Source organism: Nematostella vectensis, chromosome 2, assembly GCF_932526225.1.
Source record: "Nematostella vectensis chromosome 2, jaNemVect1.1, whole genome shotgun sequence".
Lineage (NCBI taxonomy): Eukaryota > Metazoa > Cnidaria > Anthozoa > Actiniaria > Edwardsiidae > Nematostella > Nematostella vectensis.
Window position 1 is genome coordinate 16,493,268 of NC_064035.1, and position 18,179 is coordinate 16,511,446.

Sequence of the window (18,179 nt, forward strand, 5' to 3'; positions counted from 1 at the left end):
TGTCACATGACCACTTCGTGACCGGGACGTTCTGTTTGTAAACCATAATGTAGGAGCAGGGTACTTATTTTAAATTGTTTGCAATGTCCTCAAACATCGTTCACAGCCCTAGTAGAAGTCTTTGCAGATCACCACACTATCTACAAGGATTTCTTTTCTTGGTTATTTTCGCAATGCCTCATGAGGTGTCGACTCTCACAAAATGCGAGATGGTCAAAGGTTCTTCCTGTCGGGCGTCCACAGACAAGGGATATATCGATCTTAGCGCCTTGATCGGTCAAGGAAACTCCCCGAGGTAATGTCAGGGGTACTAACAGATTATCGTGCATATGCAGGACGGGTAACGATTGACTGAAAACTAAAGAATCACGCCCGAATCACGCCTTTGGGCATCCGTTCTCTCTTGTGTGACATCGTGTCACGCAATACGAGAAAAACAGGCCTCGACTAGACAAGGGTATAACACCCAAAAATATATTTTTTTTCATAAGAAGAAATATAAGTAGCAGTCATAGAGGGTTGAAAATTCTCTATTTGAGGTTGAAAAAAGGGTTGAAAAAAGATTTAATAAAAGCTAAGGTAAGCAATCTAGGATCTTTTTTTTTTGCCACCAGTAAAAAAATAAATGCCATTGCCATTACATCATTCCCAGGCAGCTAGTTTTTTGTAGCTAAATAAAAAATCACATTGTTTACCAGGGCCGAAATGGGCCTTGAATTACTGGAGGGGGTGGGGTGGGGGGCACAAAACATAGACCAAGAAGAAACCTTGGGGGCGAGAGGGGGAGAGCACAGTCACGCCCCTAGTTTCCATTTACTTATAATTTCAGGGAAAAACAGGTAGCAAAAAGGGCATTGTTTGAAAGCATCATCTTTTTTTGTTACAAATGGTTTTAACATTATCTTTTATGTCAATATGTGTTTTAGATTCACAGAGATCACAGACCAAGATTCAGACAACAAGTACAGTTGGAACCCATGCAAGGGCTGGACAGATTCCACAAGTCAAATACTGAACACTTGTCAAGATGTATCGGTTAGTCATCATTCATGATTCATGACAATTACTCTACTTTTTGGGGGGATCCATGCAAGGCGTGGGCAGATAACTGAACGGTCAAGTACCAGTTAGTCATCTTATATCCTTACACTTACACTCCCCCTTTAGATCCATGCAAGGCGTGCAGGCCCATACCCAGGATTTTTATTGGTGGTGGGGGGGGGGGGGGGGGGGGGGGGTGGAAATCCGAAAGAGTGGACCTAATTTCTCCAGGGGGGGTGGGGTTGGGAGGGAGTTCTCTGATAAATCTGACCACCCCCAGAAAAACAAAAAGGTTTTTTTATGCCTTTGCAGTATTTCAATAGGATGTTTATAGTCGGATTTGACTACATACCAGAGTGATCTATCTTATTCTTTATAGTTTTTTTCTATAAATAGCACATCTATTGAGAACCAAAAGTGGACCTTCGGCTGTTGTGGGGGGGGGGGGGTGTGGACAGATAAGACAAGTCAAACGCTGACCATGTGTGACCATAAGAAAAGTGAAGGAGGGGGAGGGTGGCTGTGGTGGTATCCTAAGGGATGACCATAAGAAAAGCGAAGGAGGGGGAGGTTAGCTGTGGTGGTATCCTAAGGGGTAAACATAAGAAAAGTGAAGGAGGGGGAGGGTGGCTGTTGTGGTATCCTAAGGGATGACCATAAGAAAAGCGAAGGAGGGGGAGGGTGGCTGTGGTGGTATCCTAAGGGGTGAACATAAGACAAGCAAAGGAGGGGGAGGTTAGCTGTGGTGGTATAGTAGGGATGACCATAAGAAAAGTGAAGGAGGGCGAGGGTGGCTGTGGTGGTATCCTAAGGGATGACCATAAGAAAAGCGAAGAAGGGGGAGGGTGGCTGTGGTGGTATCCTAAGGGATGACCATAAGAAAAGCGAAGGAGGGGGAGGGTGGCTGTGGTGGTTTCAGTCGTTCGGGTTTTTTTCCTTCTATTTCTAAGACGTGCAGGTTTTCCCCCTTTTTGTTGCATTTTTTGTCTGGTTTGGGCTGCATTTTTTGTTCCTTCCCCGGGCCATCTCCCCCTCACCCAGTGCCCAGTCACTTTTCCAACGATCTGTCTCTAACAGGCAATAGACTAGGGCATATCAAGAACTTTTTTTCCAACCTGGCATTGACATATAAGGAAATTATTTGATTCCATATTTGGAATAACTACAACATAACATCCTTTCTATCAACGATAATTGACTTCGAAGTCAGAATGATTAGCGCAAAGAAAGCCCAGGTCTGGACTACGGGTTTTTCCTCCGGATAAAAAACTACAACGCCCACAAGTAGGCTACTCCATAAAATCCCTAGGACTTCTCCATCATACACTTTGATCCTAAACTACCCCCCCTCCCCTTCCCCTGTAAACGTCAAATTAGTATTAATTCATTTTACATCAGGTTTGTTTGTATATGCCATACTCCGGGGTTTCAAGTAACTTGTACGGTATCGGCAAGGCGAATACTGCAGACTTTAAGCTGGATGCGTCCTCAGGGAATTGCCTCATCACCTACACAGGGACAATGTACTTGGGGTCTTCCACGTATGTAGTTCTGTTGCTTCTGTTAAATCTAATTTTGATACCGTTAAAAAAAATATGGGCGTGCCCAGGTTTTCTGCCTCCGTCCCCACGTATATGTTTCCGTTTTAAAACGCAACGTTTTTGTTCCATTTGCAAAGAGATCCGCGTCAACACGAAACTTTTTTGTTTTGAAACGGTTCGTACACACGTGAATGAAAAAACGATACGAAAACGAACCACTATTTTTCTTGCTCAAAAGTTCCCGTCATCGCCCCCTAGACGGCACAGGAAGGGTACCGTTTACTGATTGTTCCACTCTGGAGGGCATTTTGAAGACCCCGTCCCCACTCTGTTTTCGTTTGAAGACACAGCCTTTTTGATAAGGATACGGGAATCGTCCACACGTGAACGTGAAAACGATGGTCAAAAACAGAACAATCTTTAAATTTTTAAAAGGCGCTTTTATGAGACATAACTGATATCTCAATTCTCGTTTCCAGGGTAGTAAACATCGAACTTGTTTGCAGTGAAAGCCAGGAGGGTACCCTAGACCCATTCACAAATTCAGGGTTGTCAACGACGATATTTGTAAGTTTTTATTACAAAACCTACATTATCATGTCTTCGTCTTTTCATTTTTAATTAATACCCTCCTTTTTACAGACTTCAAAGCTCCATTCAAAATACGCATGTCCAAGCCGTAGTGGAATAAGCACGGGGAGTATATTACTAATAGTGTAAGTATGAAGAGTACTCCTTCTGTCGACACGAAGAAGAAACAGACCTCTTACATCACATAGGATGGGAAGTGTGTGGAACAGTATTTCATGTAGTTTTCTCATAGTCCCTTCGATGGCGCATTAAAGTAAAACAAGAGTAAAGTGAATCCGTGTTTTACGCGAGGCTACACATGGTTTGCTATTCACGGAACAACATGACCGCTTGTAGAATATCCTCGCGTAGGGCCCCACGTTATTTGCTGTTGCGGGGACAACCACAGGAATCCTGAAGCACATCCTGGCCGTCATGCACCGCGCGGTACTCCAGAACTGCTGCGACGTTTTCAAAACACTACATAGCCAATAATTGTTGTATGTATAGGAGGCAAGAAGCTGATTTGGTGTGAATTATTTCAAGCGCTGAGGTTTTGTGTCTGTTTGCTCTCCACAGATTTTTTAGCGTCATTTGCGTGTACCTCGTCGTGGGAATCCTGATAAGTCATTTCGTGAAAGGAGCGACGGGAAGAGAACTGGTGCCAAACTATTCTTTCTGGGTTGACCTCCCCGCCCTTATCAAGGTATTGAACCATTTGATCGACTAAATTTGTTAAATTTTAGTAGCAGTGAATAGTCGTAAATCTGTGTAATTCAGACGTGGATATCAGGCCAGTACCCAGGATTTTTCTTGGGAGGGTGCGAAATCCGAAAAAGTGGACATAATTTTTCCGTAGGGGGGGGGGAGTAAGGGAATAAGATCTCTGATAAAAATCTGACAATCCCCGAAAGAACAAAAAAATGTCTCTCCACAGTATCTCCACGGGACGTTTATTGTCGGATTTGGCTACGTAGCTAGCGATCTAGCTTATGCTTTATAGTTTTGTCTACAAATAGCACGTCCATTGGGAACCGAAAATGGACCTTCAGCCGTTGCGGGGGGCGGGGGGGGGGGGGGGGGGTGCAGCCCCTGCACCATGGCTGAGTACGGGCCTGGATACGACGATAGACTCTGAACACATGTTGATGTATATGGTACAAACCAATAGAAGCACAATGAACTACACGGCTAAGACATGGACCTTGGACGAAACCCAAACGCAAAAACACAGTGTGTGCTTTTGCTGCTTAGATCAATAGCTTTCCCATCTTTGTGGCTATTTGTTTTTGTTTTTCATTCAACTCGTGTCCTATTTTTTTGTAGGATGGCTGTGTTTTCACATTTGGGAAATGCAGAAGTCTTTGTGGAGGGAAGGAAGGAAATTCCTATGAAGTCATACCGTAATACAGAGCCGTAGCCGGCCATCTGACATTGTGGGGGGCACAATACAGAAACATTAAGAAAATATTGGGGGGGGGGGCAAAGCCACGCCCCTTCTGGCCATTTTCTTTTAATTTCGAAAATATTGGGGTGGGCGCAAATGCCTCCAGTGCCCTACCCCCTGCTACGACCCTGTGGTGTAAACAGGTATTATGACACTTCATTTGCAGTCTCATGATCACATGTCCACGCACCATCTAAGGCTGTTTTTTTTTTACCAAACAACTTTGACATCTAGAGTGTATATATAAACTTTGTAAACAAATATTTTCAAAGAGTTTTTTTAAATTGTACATAAGTTTTTTGAATGATTTCTCGTGCATATGATGGTGATGATAATGGTTGCAGAATGGGGGTGGGGGTGGGGGGAGTTTGCACTTTAACCGGCGCAATACCATTGCCAGATATTTCAGTTGTTTTTTATTCAATGCCGCGGCTCAATATTCAAGGTCGAATAAATAGCTGAGTCTAGAAAAATATCTAATTCTTTATCTGCTACATTAGTGATCTGTATTTGAAAGCTAAAGTAAAATTATTTTTCAAAAATTATTATCCTTACTGTCATTTATGAGAATGATGTATATAAATTGTCATCGGCCGCACTCACCCCGCGTATCTACCATTAAATAAAAGGTAATATTTCTAGTGGAAATAAAGGATTTTAACCGATATTTGCAAAACTTATACCCCATGCCCTCCTGGTTTAGGGAAACGCGAGGGAAACGCAGACACCTTAGTTGTCTGGATTTATTGTTAATCCTTGGCACCGCCGGTCCGTTTGTGAAGGGTCCCGTTAGACTGCGATTTCTCATCATCGGAATCAACCTCGGCTTCCGTGACCATCACGTGATACCTAACATAAGACGTACCAGATGTTATTGACGTGATCATTATTTAGTGTGCTCATCTAGCCTAACTACTCCACGCATCTCATGCGCTATTTGAATCAACATTGCGGCGATAAGTGCGATAAAGTGGTACATGACGATGATGGTTATAATATGATGCTAATGATAATGATGACGATGATGATAACAATGCTGATAATAATGGCGGTGTAAGTCATTAATGATGTCACTTGATGCTGATAATAATGATGACGATAGCGATGACAATGCGATAATAATGACGGTGTCAATGATTAATGATGTCACTTGATGCTGATGATAATGATGACGATAGTGATGACAATGCTGGTAATAATGGCGGTGTCAATGATTAATGATGTCACTTGATGCTGATGATAATGATGACGATAGTGATAACAATGCTGATAATAATGGTGGCGAAGTCATGCTGCTGTGTGACGATGGTAGTGATGATGATGTTGGTTGATGGTGATAATGACGATGGTGGGGTGATGCTTATGTTAGCTGTTGCTATGGTAATGGTAGGGTGATGATGATGATGATTATGATGATAATGTTTATGCTGATGATAGTTGATAGTGATGGTAGTGGTGATGTTGCAGATGGTTGCTGATCATTGTGTCGATGGCGGTTAGTGTTGACTTTGCAGTTGCAGTCAGCCACGCCACCCCACCCCCCGCCCGCGCCACCCTTGGTAAAGTCGCTACTCACTTGATAGTTTTGGAAAGCCATTTGCTGTCGTTGTTATCCCAAACAAGTGTACACATTCCTGGGCACGGCGGCGAGTAGAACCTAGGTCAACAAACGGATATGGTACAAGCACAAGGCACGTAACACTACCGCCACGTGTAAGGCACGTGATCCTTAACTGCCACAAGTAAGGCATGTAACACTACCGTCACGTGTAAGGCACGTGACCCTTTACTGTCACAAGTAAGGCATGTAACACTACCGCCACGTGTAAGGCACGTGACCCTTTACTGTCACAAGTAAGACACGTGACCCTACCGCCACGTGTAAGGCACGTGACCCTTTACTGTCACAAGTAAGACACGTGACCCTACCGCCACGTGTAAGGCACGTGACCCTTTACTGTTACAAGTAAGGCAGGTGACCCTACCGCCACGTGTAAGGCACGTGACCCTTTACTGTCACAAGTAAGGCACATGACACTACCGCCACGTGTAAGGCACGTGGCCATTTACTGTCACAAGTAAGGCACGTGACACTACCGCCACGTGTAAGGCACGTGACCCTTTACTGTCACAAGTAAGACACGTGACACTACCGCCACGTGTAAGGCACGTGACCCTTAACTGTCACAAGTAAGGCACGTGACACTATCGCCACGTGTAAGGCAAGTGACCCTTTACTGTCACAAGTAAGGCACATGACACTACCGCCACGTGTAAGGCACGTGACCCTTTACTGTCACAAATAAGGCACGTGACACTACCGCCACGTGTAAGGCACGTGACCCTTTCCTGTCACAAGTAAGGCACGTGACACTACTGTCACGTGTAAGGCACGTGACCCTTTACTGTCACAAGTAAGGCACGTGACACTACCGCCACGTGTAAGGCACGTGACCCTTTACTGTCACAAGTAAGGCATGTAACACTACCGCCACGTGTAAGGCACGTGACCCTTTACTGTCACAAGACATGTGACACTACCGCCACGTGTAAGGCACGTGACCCTTTACTGTCACAAGTAAGGCACGTGACCCTACCGCCACGTGTAAGGCACGTGACCCTTTACTGCCACAAGTAAGGCACGTGACCCTACCGCCACGTGTAAGGCACGTGACCCTTTACTGCCACAAGTAAGGCATGTAACACTACCGCCACGTGTAAGGCACGTGACCCTTTACTGTCACAAGACATGTGACACTACCACCACGTGTAAGGCACGTGACCCTTTACTGTCACAAGTAAGGCATGTGACACTACCGCCACGTGTAAGGCACGTGACCCTTTACTGTCACAAGTAAGGCACGTGACACTACCGCCACGTGTAAGGCACGTGACCCTTTACTGTCACAAGTAAGGCATGTAACACTACCGCCACGTGTAAGGCACGTGACCCTTTACTGTCACAAGACATGTGACACTACCGCCACGTGTAAGGCACTCGACCCTTTACTGTCACAAGTAAGGCACGAGACACTATACTACCACCTGAAAGTCACAGGCCCTTATCCAGCGGGTGCGTTCGTACCCCCCACAACGGCGTCCACATTGGTAGACAAAACTAATCAGAGCGAATAAGATAGAAAATAGGCCCCTCTAGAACACTCTGGTATGTCATAAATCTAAAAGTCAAACATTTTGAAGCCAAATCTGAAAAAGTAGGTCCCCTTTTTCGGATTTCGCGGCCACCTCCAACCCCCCCCCCCCCCCCCCCCCCAAAAAAAAAAAGGTGATATTATACTGCCGCGTGTAAGGCACGAACATACAGCTTGTGTGTAACTGGTGACTCACCCTGTGGTAGGACCCTCGAAATCAGTAACAAAATTGAGATCCTCGACCCAGACCTCTGGAATATCATTCATCCGGTCTTTCCAACCAGAGTGGGGCCTGGGCTTAAATTTAATTCCAAATTTGATTTCTTTACTGCAAAACAAAAGTAAAACTCTTTAATAAATAAAATCGAAGATTTGTTCTGTACTAGTGTATATTTGTACATGAATATCAAGGTCGTCCTGTTTTATCGTCAGAGATTCTGTGCTTAAATGGGCCATACCTAGACGTTTTGAAGTACCATGCTATCGAGTCACCGTCGTTCTTACATTCCTCACTTTTCTCAAACGATTTTTTAGGTCCTGAAAAAGAAAATACTTAACTGCAACTCATGTAAGATAATAACATCGCACAACTCTTGTATAGTTGCGTGTAGTATAGTAACAATCCCAAATATATAAAACTGGTGTAACCTGAGAAATGAATGATTCATTTGTCGGGCCGATTTTGTGTAATTCCATTCAATGTCTTAAAATCTGACTCAAGAGCATATTCGTGTCGGGCCCGCTTTTTCCCTTCACAAGCGGAGGCAGAGGCCCGACAAATTAATCGCAGCATGTAAATCATTTACCGACAATCAAACCGACAATTTGAGGCATGTATATTATTTACCCGACAATGGGCCCAACAAATCGCAGCATGTAAATTATTAACCCGACAATCGGCCCAACAAATCGCAGCATGTAAATTATCTACCCGACAATTGGCCCAACAAATCACAGCATGTAAATTATATATCCGACAATCGGCCCAACAAATCGCAGCATGTAAATTATTTACCCGACAATCGGCCCAAAAAATCGCAGCATGTAAATTATTTACCCGACAATCGGCCCAACAAATCGCAGCATGTAAATTATTTATCCGACAATCGGCCCAACAAACCGCAGCATGTAAATTATTTACCCGACAATTGGCCCAACAAATCGCAGCATGTAAGTTATTTACCCGACAATCGGCCCAACAAATCGCAGCATGTAAATTATTCACCCGACAATTGGCCCAACAAATCGCAGCATGAAAATGATTTACCCGAAATCGGCCCAACAAATCGCAGCATGTAAATGTTTTACCCGACAATCGACCAAACAAATCGCATTGTGATTATTTACCCGACAATTGACCCAACAAATTAATCGAAGCAAGTAAATGCTAAGGCTGATTTAGACATCACGATTTAGTCGTATGCGACCTTCCTACGACTTTTCTTAAGCCTGAATTACACGCTTCGACTTTCGTAGCCGAACGTCGTAGCGGAGTGGTAGGCTGATTTATACTCTACGACTCGAGTGGTAGAGGAATTGCAGGCAAGTCGCATACAACTACATCGTGCTGTTTAAATCAGCCTTTTCCCGACAATCGGTCCGAAATCACAACCTCGTCCCCCGGGTCCTTTCCCTTTACTATTATTTGGGTCGGCGGAAAAGGCCCTGGGCTGTGTGATTAAGGCAGGCTTACCGATAGACTGTTCCCTTTACTATTATTTGGGTCGGCGGAAAAGGCCCTGGGCTGTGTGATTAAGGCAGGCTTACCGATAGACTGTTCCCTTTACTATTATTTGGGTCGGCGGAAAAGGCCCTGGGCTGTGTGATTAAGGCAGGCTTACCGATAGACTGTTCCCTTTACTATTATTTGGGTCGGCGGAAAAGGCCCTGGGCTGTGTGATTAAGGCAGGCTTACCGATAGACTGTTCCCTTTACTGTTATTTGGGTCGGCGGGAAAGGCCCTGGGCTGTGTGTGATTAAGGCAGGCTTACCGATAGACTGTTCCCTTTACTATTATTTGGGTCGGCGGAAAAGGCCCTGGGCTCTGTGTGATTAAGGCAGGCTTACCGATAGACTGTTCCCTCAGAGTGGGGGCCTCCGCAATGTTTCTCTGTTAAATTGGAATTAAATATTATTAAAAATGTTTCTCTGTTGACTTGAAATTAAATATTATTAAAAATTCTGAAAATAAATATTTGGTCTATTATTACTGAAGTACAAAATGATGAAACTGTTATTTGCTCGTTATGCTGATAGTCATTGCGATTTTTTCATATCAGATTGGTCAATTCTTTTTATTTATTGTATAATGGAAAGTCTTTGACAAAGCGTTGATCAACCATTGGGCATTATAACGATGAAGAACACGATGGTAAAAATTAATCTATCCAAACCATAGGCACAAGCAAACCACCTAAATTAAGCTATCAATTAGTCAAGACTGTTGGCACACGGCGCGGTGCTATAAACTATATAGCGACACGACTGCTCAGCACCCGTGCGCACGAAATCGTCTCAACAGGCGCGTAGTTAGGGTTAAGCGCAATGGGCGCGCCCCTCTTTGACATCCAAAGATACCTTTTTCTTATGATAGCTATTTCGCGCATCCCCCTGCATCTAAGGGAATAGGGGACTTGCGCTAAGAGATCACGTGGCTTTTTAGGTGACAAACTAGCGTGCGCTAAGGCTTTCAGCGGCAAAATATCAGCAACAAAAGCAACTTTGTCAGCGCTTACGAAAAAAGCCAGAATTCTTTTTTTCAGAAAGGGTTTAGTTTCATTTAAACATTTTATTTTTTCGTCGTTCTCTTGTGGGACGGGCGCAGTCTTTTCCTTTTTTTTTCTTTTGGTTATTTTGTTTTGAATTTGCCACCCAGAAAGGTCACCGTGATCTCTTAGCGCAAGCTAGCTACACGCCAGGCTCATCTCCTCACCATATGCTTTGGAATAGGGGGTAAGCACCCGTCCTCACAACGGCAGCACCCACCGAACTCCTCGGGGAGGTCCGCCGCATAGAAATAGTTGAGCAGTTTGGGGTTTTCGCTGGACTTGAGAACCACGCACTTGCTTCGTGTCTTGGGGTCTAGGAATACGCGCGCGATCTTCCACAATACGGGGAAAACCCTGCGACACACAGTAATAAGTGGAAGGTAATGACATCCGAGGATAATAAGATCCTTGGGAGACTAATAGATGATTCTCGGCTTAAGGCTTTCGCAAAAGCCGCAATTTTGTTACAAATAAATGGAACATTGCTACACCAACAATGCGTATTTTGTTGTTTGTTTTTCATCAGGCCGGTACCTGGGATTTTTCTTGGAGGAGGGGGGGTGCGGAATCCGAAACATTTTTCCGGGGGGGGGGGAAGTTCTCTGATAAAAATCTGACTACCCCTGAAAGAACAAAGAAAGAGGGTATTTTTTATGACTTTGCAGTATCTCTACGGGACTTTAATTGTCGGGTTTGCTACATACCAGAGTGATCTAGATTATGCTTTATAGTTTTGTCTACAAATAGCACGTCTATTGAGAATCGAAAGTAGACCTTCGGAAGTTGTGGGGGAGGGCTGCGTTCGCACACCCTGCACCCCCCCCCTCGGAACGGGCCTGTTTATAGTACTACTGTGCCGAGACTTGGTCATGTTGTTGCAGTGTTACGGGGTGTTACGGGGTGTTACGGGGCGACAACCTTTAAACTGGATAACAAAGTGCGCTACTTGTACTCTCTTTTTAAACAATATCGAAACACTCTGACTATAAGGTGTCCTGTTTTATTTACTTCATCTACATCTATAGCAAATTTTTGCCACGCGTTAGACTAACGAAATAATATGGAAAGAGTATGAAATATAGACACAAAAAACGAACACGAGAGTATACATCTTTAGCATACTTTCGTCAAGCATCAGACGAACCAAATAAGTGGAAAAGTATAAATTATGAGTATGAACCCTTACCATGGGGTGTTGACAATAAATATCTGAAACCAGAAAAATACTCAATTAAAAATTGAAAGTCGTTAAGATGTTTCTTTAAAACTACCATTGGAAAAGAAATTCGGGGAACGTTAGTCGGGACAAAGAGAAAGCGTTCTGAAATGTTGGCATGACAGCTTTCAAACTCACTTTTCCCATTCTTTCCGGGTAGTGATCCTGGTCCAACTTCGCTAGTCTCTTGAAAATGTTTAGCGCTTTTCTAAAGCCACCAAAACGACAACTCATTAGAGAACACATTCTACATAAACGGAAATGTCGAGCCAGAGGGCGATGACGACGAAGACGTAGATCGATTTTTAGCCGAAACAAGCCACGACATGAAAACTCCAAGTCTCACAATTTCCGCAACCGTACAAATGAGCAAGCAGTGTTTCTGTCTAAGCTGCCGTCTTCGCCCTCGTCTAAGATTCCGAATACTTTTGACTTACCTCAGGACAATAGACGCTCCTGTCATGTCGTGGATGTGTACCATCGTTTCTACCACCGTATCCTAAGGTGGACGCAAATGCTCTCAAGTTATTGTCATATAGCATACGCAGCAATATGGTGAAATTATAGTGACCATCCTTGGGACCGAGCCACAGGTTAAAAAAAGGGAATGGAACTAGAAATACGGTGTAAGCTAAAGGAAAAGTCGCCAACGACAGACTACGAGTAGCCTGTATGATTCTTTTACGTTAAATTTTTTGTCGATGTCCACCAACCTGTTCACTTATTGTCATGTTTGCTACCAAGGGGCGCTTGGATCCAGTAATGGTATTTAATCATGGTATTTTACAGCCGCTTGATTTGGAACTAGAAATGTGCTTGAATGTCAAATGGGACTTTAAGAGGGTGATGATAGAGGTATTTTCTTCAAGAGAACTGACCGAATTCTGCGACAACTCCGCCATTCTTGCTATCTGATACTCGCAGTTCCATATATGACGTCTAATAACTTGATCAACCGGAAGCTGAAATTAAAAAGGAAAGATCCTCAACACATTTCTTATAACATAAAGTTTCCTGTAGTTACGACTTCAAAAGGAGTAATGCCTAGTGCACACTAGCAACATAACAACATAACGACATGGGCGCGCACTATGTTTAGCCTGACATCTCTTATGTTGTTATGTCCATGTCGTTATGTCAAAGATAAGAGTGCGCGAGCCCATACGTTATGTCGATATGTCGCTAGTGTGCACTAGGCATAATATATAACACCCTAATTGCTAAAAAAGAGCCCCCAGAATAAGCTCCTAGCCTGAGGTTGTTGCTCTAAAAAAATTACACTTCCCGATGACGAGGGGGACTGACGTTAGAAAGAAAGTATCGAAGACTGCCAGTATACTACCCGCCACAACAATTGATCATTGAAAGCCTGTTTTGTTATGGTTGTACGTTATAAAAATTCGTTTCATCAAGAGATAAAATGGATGAAAAAAGCGCCTTTCTAGAAAGCATATCACCTAGGACATGAAAAAAATAGGGTACTCATACTTTGCGTGTTCGCTTAAAATGGGGCAGAGCCAGGCGCGTACCCAGGACTGCCCAAAGGGGGGGGGGGGGGGAGGTGCGCAGTCATAGGTTTCATATGGAAAAGGTATAGTATTTGGAGATTCCTTAATAAGAAATGACCCGCTTTTTGCCGCCAAGAGATGGTATGCGCGCGCACCCCCCTGTGTACGCGCCTGAGATCTGTAGCCCAGTACCCCACCGCCTGCTACGGCCGTGTGTGGAAAATAACCCCTGGCGCAGATTTTGTAGTTGACAATGGTGTGTACCTTGACCAGGGCCGATACATCAGTTCTTCCGGTATATTCGATGTAACACGGGCGTCCTTCCTTGTCCTGCTTGTGGAAACCACAAGACATCACCTGTGTAATTAGTAAACACTCACTATGATCTCAAGCTAAGCAATCAGACAACACCAGATGAAAACTTTCTATGAATCCCAAGCTAAGAACCTATTAAACCAAGCAAACATCCTATTAGTTAAAGCTAAGAACCTATGACCTCTAGCTAATAAGAACCTATGAATTTGAGCAAAAAAAACTATGAATTCAAGCTAAAAACCAATGGATTCAAGCTATGAACCCAATGAACTCACAATAATTTCCTCACGACATCACTTAGTATTGAAAACTCCCTATGAACTCAAGCTAATTGACGTGCTAGCCTTCTTACCTCGCGAAACTCTTTATCCAGTGGTCTCTAGAAACGCACAAGAAACATGATTAAGACTCCAAACAGAGAACAAGCTTTTTTTTCCTACTTATAGGAAACGTGTTAAGCCAGGATTTGCTGAGAAGGAGGAGGGGGGGGGGATGTACGCGAAGTATCATATATAAAAAGGATAGTATTTGACGAGCCTTTAATAAGAAAATGACCCCTTTTGGGGGGGGGGGGGTACCTTAAATTTAAAGATATGCGCATGTAGTGAATAAGGAAGGAAAAAAAGAGGGGAACAAGTGTACAGTCCCAAAGAAGATATGCATTCTCTTATAGGGAGACCCCCCCGGAATTTCCACCCTGGACATTTGCCAAGATACAGTGTGTGTAATATAGGAGGGGGTAGTCCCCTTGAAATTGGGAATCACCCTTAGAAAATCGTATGTCCTAGAATGTTTTAATTGGACTTATTGAGAGTAAAACTTACAGGTTTATCAAGGATGCTATCAATGCCATTTTTCTTCCTCCACTCGACTGTAGATAAGTATTGCCTGGTAAAAGCAAGTGAAGAACAAGATAGAAAAAGCTTGATAAAATCGATCAAACAAAAAATAGAATAAAAAAAAATTGGAGTAGCGAATCACTCTCATTGCAGCTGGTATGCTGAATTACGAGAGCGTAGATTCAGACGTGGTCGAGCAGGCACGGGAAGGGGCCCTAGGCAGCCGCCATACAACTCATGTCTGAACACGGATCAAGGCTAAGATAGAATATGTTGGTTTTGTGGAGGGAGGAAAACCGGTAAAAAACCCTTCGGAGCAAAAGCGAGGCCAACTAAATCAACTCACGTCGGGACCGGGAATCGAACCCAAAACCTAGTGGTGAGAGGCACATGAACAACAGAGTGACGCTCTGCCAACTGCGCCACCTAGGCTTTACGCGACAGTCCACCACTTACAAATTACTGTTATTTTGACAAAGTAACATGCCTGTACATCGAATCCCCGTGCTCGTAAAAACCCTTTATTACTCACCTGTACGCTGCCTTGTACATCGAACCGCCGTGCTCGTAAAAACCCTTTATTACTCACCTGTACGCTGCCTTGTACAGCGAACCCCCGTGCTCGTAAAAACCCTTTTATAACTTACCTGTACGCTGCCTTGTACATCGAACCTCCGTGCTCATAGAAACTCTTTATTACACCTGTACGCTGCTTGAACATCAAACCCCCGTGGTCGTAAAAACCCTTTTATAACTTACCTGTACGCTGCCTGTACAGCGAACCCCCGTGCTCGTAAAAACCCTTTTATAACTTACCTGTACGCTGCCTTGTACATCGAACCCCCGTGCTCATAGAAACTCTTTATTACTTACCTGTACGCTGCCTGTACAGCGAACCCCCGTGCTCGTAAAACCCCTTTTATAACTTACCTGTACGCTGCCTGTACAGCGAACCCCCGTGCTCGTAAAAACCCTTTTATAACTTACCTGTACGCTGCCTTGTACATCGAACCTCCGTGCTCATAGAAACTCTTTATTACTTACCTGTACGCTGCTTGAACATCAAACCCCCGTGGTCGTAAAAACCCTTTATTACTTACCTGTACGCTGCCTTGTACATCGAACCCCCGTGCTCGTAAAAACCCTTTTATAACTTACCTGTACGCTGCCTGTACAGCGAACCCCCGTGCTCATAGAAACTCTTTATAACTTACCTGTACGCTGCCTGTACAGCGAACCCCCGTGCTCGTAGAAACCCTTTTATAACTTACCTGTACGCTGCTTGAACATCAAACCCCCGTGCTCGTAAAAACCCTTTTATAACTTACCTGTACGCTGCTTGAACATCAAACCCCCGTGCTCGTAAAAACCCTTTATTACTCACCTGTACGCTGCCTGTACAGCGAACCCCCGTGCTCGTAGAAACCCTTTATTATACTCACTTGTACGCTGCTTGAACATCAAACCCCCGTGCTCGTAAAAACCCTTTTATAACTTACTTGTACGCTGCTTGAACATCAAACCCCCGTGCTCGTAAAAACCGCAACAGCGTTCTCTGAAAATGAGAAGATTGTAATCCATGGTACGTCAGCGAAATTACTGTCAGGGCGTGACTATGAGAACAAGGAAGACCCCTTTTTGAATAAAAAAAATTAATAATAAATCATGGACACATCTCGAGATATCTGAACATATGTCAAAATTATGTCACATTCCTCCCCCCCCCCCCTTGGCACATTAGGACGCACTAGAGCAAACAAACATTCTTCGCCTCATTTATGCCCCTTTCTCCAAAAGCCAGAATGTCACCGAATTCTTGAGTACGATCGGCATCTTGTATTGCGATTGGCATGCGTAACAAAAAGTGACGCGCGATCGTGCTTTGCGTTGAAACAAGAAAGCGACAACCATTGGGACCGTGCAAAGTGGTCGCTTTATAAAGGTTCTCAAATACAGGATTTAGACAGTGGAAATTGGCTTTTTATTATCTAATATTGAAGAGGGTTTGGAAAAAGGAGACCGCTTAATAAAAAATAACTGTGATATTTAAAAAATGTCACACAGTTATGTGAAGGTGTTTCCACGAACTTCACGTAATTCAATGTAAACCAAAAAGGGCTTGAATAGATTTCAGTTTTACATAATAGAATTAATCGAATAACCACACTCTTATAACGGACGAAGACACTTAACCACGGACAAAGAATTCTCAAAATAATCCGCTTTGATAACTTTTGGCATATATAAGAGCTACTTAAGTGATATAAAACGGCGCAGTTGGTAAACCAGTAGGTTGGCTTTGTTCGTGGTAGCGCAAAATATAAACACCAGTACTGTTTAAGAATGATAGAAGCCATGTATAGCTTGTTCTAAATACCAGTGTGGTTATATCAATTCCCATACACACAGAATTTCATAAAAAGAAAATCAGACAAATATTCTGTTGTGGGCTTTCTTCAACACCACAAACTATGTTTTACGGCTTGACTAAAAGGGAGCTGAACGGTTTGAAAACCATTTTATAAAAAAAAATAAAGCCAGACAAAAGTTCTACATTTAAATAGGTTAGCAATTAAATATAATTAATTCATAAAGTCTTAATAAACATAATTTCAGTATTTCTGTTTTTAGAAATTTCCCAAACCATTCAGTTCAGCAGTTTTATTACAGCATCATGGTCTCCTGATTACATTTAACTGCTGAATGGTTTACCGCGGAACTGATGCAACGACTTTAATTTTCGCGGGAGAAATTTGATACGAGTTCTATAATAAATTGCGAGCATAAAGCAAATTACAGACTTACAGGTAGAAAGAAAATGAGTTAGGATATATAATGACACGGTAAGCAATATTAGAAAATGTTTCTTATAAACCACTGAGGTCGTTGTCGTAATTACGGACCGCGTCGTCTAAACTCTTCAACTCACGAAGGTTAAAAAAACTTCTTGATGATATCCGTAAAAATTCTTCACTCACTACGGACAATAATTTGAGTCAAATAATACTTACAAAATAGTATCTATGGATATCGGTTTTACTCGAAAACATTTGCTTATTTAGAAAAGGAATCTTGAAATATAACATTTAAGCTTAAATTATTTTTCAGAGCCTGGGACTTTGATGACAACTCGAAACTGCTCAAATCACTAACCACTAAACTCTCACAGTAACAACATTCTATTATTCAATCTATAAATCACCAGTTACCTCGTCAGCTTGTGTTTCCTTTGATAATAACTCTATGAATTCGTTCAGTGATTTTTCTTGAGTCAGGCTCAAGTCGCCTAAATAACCACTCATTGCTCAATAGTAGAATGGAAACTTGCTTCCAGGGTTGACCAGTCGGCCCTACGGCCTCGAGGCTATTTGTCAGAATTCTTTAGGGGAATGCAATGCTATTTTTCATTACCACGCAGACTAGGAAACTTGACGAGGCCCGACCACAATCAAGTGCTCGGTAAATAATTCATTCATAGAAGGAAGGTAGCGAACCTGTGCACCAGAATAAACTGCACATTCGCTTGCATTAGGCGGGATATGTAGGAGGAATTACTTTTCTAATCAATATTTTGTAACAAAAGCAGATCAAAATCTCCTTATTTGTTAAGGGTTTTTATCGTATTTCTTTCTCTTTTTTAGCTTTCTTTTGTTTTTCATTAAAAAAGAATCTTTTTTTTAATTGAAACATTAGAAAAAGTTTTGAGAACAGCTGTAATTTGTGTTTTGAAGTATTTTCTCCACACGCTTCCAATCCCGCGAATTGAAATAACCAATCGCACG

At 43.1% G+C, this 18,179-nt stretch overlaps 2 protein-coding genes across 2 annotated transcripts; one reads left to right on the forward strand and one right to left on the reverse strand.

The window, feature by feature from the left end:
* The first annotated feature begins 83 nt into the window (after positions 1–83).
* Positions 84–5,144, forward strand: LOC116620024. The gene is made up of 7 exons (XM_032385516.2): positions 84–295; positions 927–1,035; positions 2,440–2,582; positions 3,062–3,149; positions 3,225–3,298; positions 3,732–3,858; positions 4,479–5,144. The coding sequence occupies exons 1-7, from the start codon at positions 84–86 to the stop codon at positions 4,557–4,559; spliced, it is 834 nt and encodes a 277-aa protein (XP_032241407.2). The 3' UTR covers positions 4,560–5,144.
* On the reverse strand, positions 4,999–17,907 carry LOC5515715 (SEC14 cytosolic factor). The gene is made up of 15 exons (XM_032385514.2): positions 17,607–17,907; positions 15,897–15,952; positions 14,383–14,446; positions 13,911–13,937; positions 13,508–13,600; positions 12,614–12,697; positions 12,173–12,234; positions 11,874–11,943; positions 11,706–11,728; positions 10,684–10,873; positions 9,819–9,861; positions 8,210–8,288; positions 7,948–8,079; positions 6,176–6,256; positions 4,999–5,448 (listed from the first exon to the last, which is right to left on the reverse strand). The coding sequence occupies exons 1-15, from the start codon at positions 17,697–17,699 to the stop codon at positions 5,349–5,351; spliced, it is 1,197 nt and encodes a 398-aa protein (XP_032241405.2). The 5' UTR covers positions 17,700–17,907; the 3' UTR covers positions 4,999–5,348.
* Between the last annotated feature and the right edge of the window lie 272 nt (positions 17,908–18,179).

Coding starts and splice junctions, on each gene's coding strand:
- LOC116620024 (XM_032385516.2), top strand. CDS start 84: ATGTCCTCAAACATCGTTCACAGCCCTAGTAGAAGTCTTTGCAGATCA. Junction 296..926: donor GGTCAAGGAAACTCCCCGAG/GTAATGTCAGGG, acceptor TATGTGTTTTAG/ATTCACAGAGATCACAGACC. Junction 2,583..3,061: donor ATGTACTTGGGGTCTTCCAC/GTATGTAGTTCT, acceptor TCTCGTTTCCAG/GGTAGTAAACATCGAACTTG.
- LOC5515715 (XM_032385514.2), bottom strand. CDS start 17,699: ATGAGTGGTTATTTAGGCGACTTGAGCCTGACTCAAGAAAAATCACTG. Junction 12,235..12,613: donor CGGAGTTGTCGCAGAATTCG/GTCAGTTCTCTT, acceptor CGTCCACCTTAG/GATACGGTGGTAGAAACGAT. Junction 5,449..6,175: donor TGGCTTTCCAAAACTATCAA/GTGAGTAGCGAC, acceptor GTCTTATGTTAG/GTATCACGTGATGGTCACGG.